Below are 9,887 nucleotides of genomic sequence, written 5' to 3'. Positions count from 1 at the left end.
GTGTTCATATAGCCGGTGTGTACTTTAGGCTAAAATGGATGATACAAGAAATGGGTCATGTCATGTTTACCACTGTTGCTGTGGAATCCAAATTTCCCTGGTCTGCATCTTACTTCTGTTGTAGTACCTTGATCATGGTATTATGCAGTCACGTTATTCATTCTGCTGACACTTCAAACTTAATTACTTTACCATGTTAACCCACCTGCAGTTACACTTCCATTTATACAGCTGGGTAATTTTATTGGAGCATTTTGATTAAGTACCTTGTACAAATACTACAGTAGTAGGTGGAGAATCTGACCCAAAGGCAACTCGCACAACAATACCCTGCTCTTTTTAAATTAAATGGGTGCATTTTTGCAACTTGCTCCTCCTTCAATCAAAGCCATCATTGTTAGTGGTCTTGGACAAAGGTGTCGGTTAAATAAAAGCTGAATAAGAATCGCACCCTGAGTACATGGTTTTCAAGGTGGGTTATTAAATCCTCAGAGGAAAACCGTGTGCAATTGCTCGGGGTCAGTCTACTTACGTTTTTATTTTTTTTTTATCACTACTCTCACGGGGACATCCTGCTTCGTAAGATCGCCACATCCGGGGCCGAAACGCGTCCGCGCACGCGACGCTCGAAGCGCGAGGAACCAATGGGAAGGCAGTACGGTTACGCATTCCTTTAAAACATATATTGGCACACGTAGCTAGCAAACTTTAGCACACGTTCTGTCTTCGTTTATCGAAATGGGGCTGTCTGGACAGAGGAGTTGAAAATAAAGTGCAAGAAACACAAAGCGACGAATTCTGGAACAACGCGCTTTTCCATAAGTCCGCGGTGTAAATGACCAAAGTGGTGCGTAAACATGAGAAAAAAATAATTCGGAGGTAAGTGCGACTTATGTCAGAACTACGGTCAGTAGTATTGTCGGCGGACGTATTATCTGTATTGAAATTGACTTGGAAACGCCACACGGTGGCAGCAGAAGGTAAATAGTCGAGATTGAACAAACGTCTGGTGAGGGCGCGGGCGGGTTGTGTGGAAGTGCGCCTCGAGACGCGGGTATCGCGCACGCGCGTGTACTCCCGCCCCACGTCGGCTTGCGCCGCGTCCTGGACCTTTCGTCCTTGTCAGTGAGCCTCCAAGAGTAAGATTTGTTTAGCTCCTTTCTCGCTCTTTAAAAGTCACCGCCTGTCATTCTTCTTGCCTTAATTTAAGCACCACCTACCTAGCGAAATATAATTTACAAAAATATATTTAATATCATGGGTTAGTCTAGAAATTCCACCGCTGCTTGAAAGTATGTGAACCCTCGTGTCCTTCAGTTTTACCACAAGAGATGGTTGTGAACTGAGAAGAGAAGCCGTTTTTCCTCATGTGACGTAATAGGTGTGTAATTATTCATTTTATGTGTTGCTTTAGAAGAAATCGTGAGTGTAGCAGAAAAACAAAAGTAGTGCAGGTGCAAAAATGTGAAGACCAAGTTGCATTGGTTAAACCAAGTAGGTACAGTAGAGTCAGGTATGTAAATCATAAACTTATAAAATTAATAAATGACTAAGATTGAGAGTTAATGAGTTTTTTTTTTTTTTTTTTAAATGAAAGTCCCTAAAGGGTTCACATACTTTTTACACTCTGCTCATTGAAGGTAACATATAATTGATACCACAAGCTCATATGTACCTACCCATCAATCCACAGGATAAACCAGGTACTTTGACTTGTGACCTTTGTTACTTTAGCATCTTGTCTTTCCTGGTTCAGGAAGGGTTAAGGGACGTCAGGATAAGTATTACTGACGTGTAACATTTTACTGACACAGCTAACATGCAGATTTTTTTTTTTTTTTTAATTAGGCCATAACTACAGAAAAATAATACGAGTGACAATACTGTGGGTTCAGTGTTTCCGTGCTTGACTTTATTGAGGGGACGGCAATTGGGTGGCACAGTGCCTGAGTGGTGCGAGAGGATGAGAGGATGTGGGTTCGATCCCCACGTAATCTGTGTGGAGTTTGTATGTTCTCCCTGTGTCTGTCTGGATTTCCTCTGGGTGCTCTGGTTTCCTCCCACAGTTCAAAGACATGCTGTTCGGGTGGATTGGTGACTCCATAGTGTGTGTGAGTGAGTAACAAACGGAGAGTGTGTTCCACTGATGTATGGATGAGTGACCGATTGTAAGTAGCGTATCTAGCAGTGTAAGTCACCTTGGTGAATAAGGTGAGTGGGCTGGTAACACTATATAGAGTTCGTTGAAAGTCGCTTTGGAGAAAAGCGTCTGCTAAATGAAATAATTTAAACAGACTGAGAAGTTTAGTTGCAAAGCTGGAACAGAGAACTGGACACCTTCAGCTCACTGCTTGTTATGGTCCAGGGGTCTTGGGAAGCACTGAAACCAAGTTGTTCTTACATCACAATCGATCTAGGATTATAAATATTTTCTGACCTTCACTATAAGTTACAGATATCCCTTCTGACAACAAAAACTAGTCAAGTAAAGTGGCTCTGTTTAAGAACAGTGTGTAATAGGGGACTGGAGACTGGACTCCTTGCTGTGGGGTCCTGTCTGTCACAAGGTCCTGGTGAGACCCCATGGCAGCGGCGACACTGCGTGGCCAGGCTGTGCAGAGCAGAGTGTGAATTTAAATCAAGCTGACATGATTCACTTCCCCTGCAGCAGCCAAAGTGTGTGTGTCTGTGCGTGTATGCATGCATGCATACTGTATTTTTGTCCCTTCCTGTATGTGTGTCAGTGAATGTCTGGTTGCTCATAGTTATGGGTGTGTTGTCTGGGAGTGTTTCTGACTGTGTGTGCAGGTCAGCTGGTGGATGAGTCTGCAGAATTGCCTCCACCTGTATGCTGGTGTATGTGTGACTCCCACCCCCCCACCACACGACAGCTTACTGTACCTCAAACCCGTTTGTGGATTTGCACTTGCCAGAGCTGCTACAGCCTGTGAGCTAGCTCCTGCCAGCACGCCTGAAACAGCGTGCGTGCGTGAGTGCCTCCGCGTCTGTGTGTGTGTGTGTGTGTGTGTGTGTGTGTGTGTGTGTGTGTCAGAATCCCAGCCTCTCCACCGCTCCGTGTGGTGCTTGTGCCTACAGCCGCAGCAACGGTAGCTGTGTCAGGCTTCGGGTACTCTGCTCGATCGCAGCCAACTCCGCTCCCCAGTCTCCAAGCCCCCCTTTGTCCTGGAGAATGATCCCCTGGATGAAGACAGAGGAGATGGCCCGCGATGAATTGGTGCAGAGGTTGAATGCCGTCACCCACAGCATTGGTAGGAGGAGCTGCTTGTCTCTCTTGTGCTCTGTTGTGTGTTTTACCAGGATGCATTGATCTGAGTTCCATGAAAAGGTTTTGGGAGTATGAAAGGAATTCTAATAATTATTTAATTAGCTGGAAAGTAATAATTGTGTATATGTTTCTTCTCGTCCTTTAATGACTGAAAGGTCAGAGCACAGGATGATAATTTATGCATCTCTCTGGTCAAGTGAGAATGAGTGATCTTGACTGTTCTAATGTGAACCAAATGTAATCCTCCTTTCAGACTGACTCAAGCCATATCTGTGATTTATGGATTTTTGTAATCAGTCAGTTGAATGCATTTGAGTGCAAATGTAGTATGTAGAAAATAAGCACAGAGATTTGCAAAGCTAGCTGTGAGATAATGGTATGCTGCTACGTGTAGTGTTTCATGGAGTGAGAAAAATGTACGGAAATTATTCTCATGCAAATAAGTAAACTTATTGTCAGGTTAGTAACATTATTGTATATATCTTTGTGTGTGTGTGTGTGTGTAGACATTGGTACTTATTTTGCAGTTCATGCTTACCCTGTTATTTTCCATGTGTTGACTTATCCAACCCTGGGTTTTTATTTTAAACTCATTTAATCCATTTTTACAGATTTAATTTAAGACATTTGCAGTGGAAACAGCCTTTGACCTTGTCAAACGAGGGTCTTAAAGGGGAGCTACACTGCCTCTCTTACACACACATACCCATGTCTACACAAACTTGCATACACTCAAATCATATGCACAAAACATCCTCTTCCACCCCTTTCCTCTCTAATATACCCAAACACACACACACCTACTTGGAGGATCCTTTTTTTCCTTTAGCTCTTCTGGTTTTGTTTTCTTCTCTGCAGTAGTCTGAGCCTTCTTACTTCCCCAGTAATGTGCTGGTAGGTGAGTGCTAAAAATAAAACCCAGTAACAGGGTGTATTACATTTAATACACCACACCAACAACATAAAAGAAGAATGAAGGAGTGGGTCACTAAAAGACTTGATTTCCATGTCAGGTCTAACTTATGGCTCTTAAATAACAATATAATGTCTTTATACTCAGCTCTTGTCTTTTGTGCTTGTGTTGCCCTGACATTTGTTGGACTCAAATCAAAGGGCAAATCTCTAGATCCTGTGAGCAGATTCCTAAGCTTAGCATGATAGAACCCTGCGGGCCTACGTAAGTAATCCTCAGTAGCAGAGTGTCTTGGAGGTGCATTGACCTCACCCAGAATTATCTGTCTGAGCTATGTGAACACAGGAAAAGGGTATAGTTCCAACAGTCAAAAGGAGATTTCATCTGAAACGATTCATGTTTGGAGAAATACTATTCTCTACTGTAAGTTGTATGTGAGTATAGAGAAAAGTGTCTGCTACACGAATAAATGTAAAGGTCTGCTGATCTTCATAGCACTGTGTGGCAGGTAACACCCTGAGAAGCTGGGTGACACAAGACAAAGAGGGAAAGAGTTGGAGATCTGACAGGAGACATCTTGGACCCTGTAGCGCAGACATCAGTCAGTGAAATTTAAAGGACACCCATTCTTCAGAAATGGGTTGAATGGCTTGGGAGTGGCAGCGTCTGGAAGGGGAAAATGGAGTCAGTTTAAGAACCAGGGACAGGGACGGTTCCTACAGTAGTCGTGTGACACCACAGGACCTGAGCAAAATTCTCCCTACTGAGTCTGTTGAGGGGGGTGCGGTGGCGCAGTGGGTTGGACCACAGTCCTGCTCTCCGGTGGGTCTGGGGTTCAAGTCCCGCTTGGGGTGCCTTGTGGCGGACTGGCGTCCCGTCCTGGGTGTGTCCCCTTCCTCCTCCGGCCTTACGCCCTGTGTTGCCGGGTAGGCTCCGGTTCTCCGTGACCCTGTAAGGGACAAGCGGTTATGAAGATGTGTGTGTGTGTGTGTGTGTGTGTGTGTGTGTGTGTGTGTGTGTGTGTCTGTTGAACAGAGGATGCTAGCACAACACCAGGCTTGTCATTGTTAGAAGACAGGTAATAGTTTTTTTTTGTGAGGAAATGTAATGGTCTCCCTCGTTTGTACTCTTGCGTGTGGGCGTGTTGCATTGGCATGTGGAGAGCTCACTGCCCACTCACGACTGTAGTCGGCCATCTCAGAAATGCCTGGAGGGTGGGGGAGAGGTTGATTTAGAAAGTCCTCTCTGTCCCTTAATCACCTTTGGAGTCCTAAAGAGCCCTCTCACTGTCAGTCACCAACAGCGAGGACCATGCTGAATTGCTGCCTACGCTTGGCAAAGCTGGGCACAGTGTCCTAGAACAAAGACCAGAGAGTCTGCATGTGAACGTCTGCATTCACTGCTGGTTACCATAGTATGAAGGGGGATGTATGCAATGGTGGCAGTGCCAAAGTTCCAAAGAACAGCTAATGGTTTGTTTAAATATGCAGTAGCTGTCACCACTACATTAATGGAGAGACTTCTTCTATCTTTAGTATTTCAGTAATTAAATTTTCAGTAATTAAAGTTTCACACTGAACTATTGTTTTCTGAAAGGATTGATTTATTTCAGATTTTTTGTCTTCTCCTTTAAAAGTATTATGTACTAAGTAGCATGTTCATTAAGTTTTAGAATACAACAGGTATTTTCTCTTGCTCAGATTAAATAATCATTCAGTGGAAATGAATATCAAAAAACAACCTTTTTTTGGGCAGTGATTCTTTTGTAAAAAATTTCTGGGATAAATCCTTTCTAGATTACTGGTGTATTTTTATAGTTTCACTTTCACAAACGGCTCTGTGAAGCCATGTAGAGCCACCCTGCAGCAGAGCACAATGTAATGGGTGATGTTGGGTATTTTGGATCAGTTGGGACTGCCATAAACCAGGCATCAGAATAGTCTGGACACCTAGAGTGGGCTGACTCATGAGAACAGCACACAGGGACACAATATGTGCATGGAGAAACAACTCGATTAATGGTGATTATTTGAATTTATGCACATCATGAATTTGTGTTTTTGTTGAAAAGTGTGTTTGGTTGAGTTCAGAATGTAATCAAGCAAAAGTGCAGCAGCTCAATTTGGAGTCTTAGATATTTGAATGCACCATAATGACACCCCATTAATAGGGTGTGCTTCAGAGACTTCCTAAATACTTACGTCTGTAAATGACACGCAGACATGCTTTAAGTAATATTGCACTGCATAATTAGTTTGAAGAGTCATTGAAACTGATGAGTATGATTTTACTCCAAATGTTGCGCTGTACTGTGCTCCCTGATCCTGAAACTGTTCAGTAAGTTTTTATTTTTATTGTATTACTGGAAGTGAGTAGATTTTTATTGTTGTCTTATTAAAATGTAAAGCTACAGGTTAGGGACCCAACTGTTCAGCGATATCATCAGGAGATTCCAGAAACTGTGGAGATTTTTTGTTACTTCTTTCTTTGTCTAAATACTCTGAATTGTTCAATTTTGAAGAAAGTCTGGCTGATGAACACTTCTGTGAGAATCTCTTGCACCATGACAAGCCATCTTCTATTAGTAATAACAGCGGTTGATGTTTTTGTTGACAAATGTGTGGGTTCAGACCAGTGATTGTTCTGTTAGTCCTGCGTTACACATAAATGATAGAGGAACACAATAATGTTTCCATTGAAAAGCATAGTCCACTTCTGAGTTATTTTATACTCTCCATTATATCTTCCTAGGAAGAGCATTGGTTTGCATGAATAGTTTTTTTTTTTTTTTTTTTTAACTGTGTTAGAATTCAACCTCCCATCTTCAGAACTTTGTCACTGACATGTTCAGGTTTTATGTTTCGTTACTTCATGCATTTCTCATTTTACAAAGTTAGGACATTCATGTATGTTTCTCCCATTTGCTATTGTTCATTCCCTCTAGAAAGGCCGGTTATGTTAACCACATGTTAAACACAGACATTTTAATTCCACAGTTTTTCTTAGCAACCTGGAAAATAATTCTCATGCAGTCTGTGGGTGGGATTCTCTTGTGGAAAATTGCCATACTATATTGCTAGAGTATAGAATAGATAAAGCATTAGTTGGAAGAAATGAAGCAATTCTCAGTCAGATACATGGGCTGTATGTGTTAGGTGGTCTGATGTTTGTGTTTACATGTACGATGACCTGGTGTGCGGTGCAAAAGAACGGATTATGGCCTTAGTTCCACTGGCCAAGTCTGTAAAAAGCATTGAAGCCTTTTTAGAAAGTGACTGTGTGGAATGGCACTCGTGTGTGCACATGAGAGAAGCTTCCAAGGTTAGTAAGGTGCTCTGAAATAACAAAGGTGACACCAAGAGACTTGCAGCTGCCCCACTGTCATGCTAACTCTTGAACTTGAAACTTTGGGTCTACTCGGCAGATGTTTTGCACCCTTGTGTGTACCTTGCTGATGTTGAGAAGTAACTTAACGGAAGGTATTACATGGCTATCTTAAAACGTGGAGGAGCAGAAAAGGAGTGTTTATAAATCTGACCAGATTGGTACCATCTCCTAGTAGCCCATGGGGGAAAAGTGGTTAAAAGCAGGGCATAGTTTTAATATCACAGATTTAAGGGGTCTTGCTTTGTACCTTGGGAAGAGTAGTTTAGCTCAGTTCTTTCAGTAAAATAATTCAGGATATGAAAGGCTACAAGTACAGAGCTGTAAACTGCAGTAATCCTTTAGATAAAGGAGTCTTCCATGAATTTGTAACAGGTGCATGTTTTGTGAGTGTCTGAACTTTCTTTGGCTTTTCAGAATGGGTTTTCAGTGACAGTAGACATTCCTTTTCCGAGCAGTGTCTGTTTGAACCTGAAACCATCAAAACCACTGTCAAGTACGTCTTCGGCTGAACAGATTCCAGGGGAATGATTTCATCTCTCTCCTCAAAGGAGACAGGGAGCTCTTTTGCATCCTGCCAGCACTCATTGTTGATAGTGCTATACGGTTACCATGGAAACACATTTCTGATACACTTCCTCTTTTAATGCATTTCTTAATTTTGTAATGTCATTTTGTTTTCTTGATACCTCAGAGACTTTAAAAGTAGTATTGCCTTGGTGAAAAGGGGGGGGGCATTGCATTTAACATTGGTATATTGTTGTCAACTCCTCACACTTCCTCACCTCTATCAGCTTTTGCCTGCATCTGTTTTTATGTCCTGGGTTGCACATTAAGGGCACTTTTGAGCCCATTACACAGACCCACTTCGGTTTATTCAGGGCAAGCTCATGCTTGCTTATGGGGCAGCTGGTAGTGTAGTGGTTAGAGCTGTTGCCTTTGAATCCAAAGGTTGCATGTTTGAGTCTCATCTCCAGGTGTAATTAAGCTGGAACAGGATACTTATCCTGTAATTGTGCCAGTAAGAAAATGACCCAGCTGTATAAATGGGTAAATAATTGTAAGTAGCTTAACACTTTGTTGCTTTGGGGAAAAGTGTTCACTAAATGGAATTACATATGTAACGTATTCCTTTCTGGTCTCCATCGAGACTGCCATGGAGATGTGCTAAGAATCTGCTTGGTAATCCAACATTACCCTTAATTGAAATAGTCATGTTTTGTCAGTTAACATTTTAATTATCCCCAGTTATATCTAGTTGGAGTCTATACTTATAGAAATTTGCCCCAAGTAGACATACAAGCAGAATGAATATGAGGTGTATTTTCTAGGAATGATATCTGCGTGAATGTATATGGTGCAAGTGAATGGCAGTGTTAACTTTGTTTTTTTTTCTGTGGTAAGGATTCTGTAAAAATGGATAATTTTGTGGTTTCTCTTCCTCCCTCCTGTGGTCTTGGTCTTGGAGTCAGAGAAGGTGATTGGTCAGAGCCCACTTACAGGCCATGACCTTTTTCCTTCCCACAGATCAGTTGCAGCCAGGTCAGCCTGTCACTCATGTGGTCGCTCCAAGTTTGTCAGCTGACAGCCCCCTGACATCTGTACTTCACCAGATAGATGCTGACAGTGCTGAAACTCACTTTCTCTTCCTCATAAGCTGCTCAGAATTACTCATCTCTAGCAAAATTTCCCGAGAGCCTTCTGCTTCGGCATTCTTATAAAAAGTCGCCTTTGCTAAATTGGCTGTAATGGTCCCATCTCCTTTGCAGTCTCTGTCCTGTGTGCATTTGTTTGATACAGAGAGCCCAAAACAAGGGTAAGTTCAATGGTGTTAACTTTACAGGAATAATATCTTATGTCGTTAAACTGTGGGTACAGCTTTATTGCAGTGGGAGAAATGTCATTGGGATTTGCAGAAATCAGAGGCTGCAGTTGTTTTGGGGACAGTTTCCCCCCTCCGTCTTTCTGTTGTGGCTCTGATTGTACAGTCATGCCTGTGCAAACTGAAGGGGGCAGAAAAGCCCATTAGCGAAGAAGGGCCGTGTCCAGTCACCCCTTTCCGTTGAGGTTTCAAAGCTCATCTGTATGCAGGGGATGAGCCCTATGCAGTTGCCATTCAAAAGTGCTAGAGCAACAGCCTGTTGTGTGTGAATTTTCCCACAGAGGAGACCACCAGCCTTAAGGGGAGGAACGAGAGCAGCCGATAGGGTTCAGGAGGCTTTTTCAGCAGCTGGGGCTGTGGGATGTTCTGTGAATTGAACTGGGGTTGGTGATGCCTCTGTGGGGTGAGTTGGGCAGCGACAC

General features: G+C 42.7%; 1 protein-coding gene across 2 annotated transcripts in view; it reads left to right on the top strand.

The window, feature by feature from the left end:
• The first annotated feature begins 667 nt into the window (after nt 1-667).
• Nucleotides 668-9,887, top strand: part of mcf2la (mcf.2 cell line derived transforming sequence-like a) — a 55,087-nt gene continuing 45,867 nt past the window's right edge. For both annotated transcript variants that reach the window (XM_029250859.1, XM_029250854.1), the window contains exons 1-2: nt 668-879; nt 3,097-3,269. In XM_029250859.1, coding sequence (XP_029106692.1) covers nt 836-879; nt 3,097-3,269 — 217 coding nt within the window. In that variant the 5' untranslated portion in view covers nt 668-835. The remainder of the gene's footprint in view (nt 880-3,096; nt 3,270-9,887) is intronic.

This window comes from Scleropages formosus, chromosome 1 (genome assembly GCF_900964775.1).
Source record: "Scleropages formosus chromosome 1, fSclFor1.1, whole genome shotgun sequence".
Classification (NCBI taxonomy): Eukaryota; Metazoa; Chordata; class Actinopteri; order Osteoglossiformes; family Osteoglossidae; genus Scleropages; species Scleropages formosus.
This window is presented reverse-complemented; position numbering and strand designations above follow the sequence as displayed.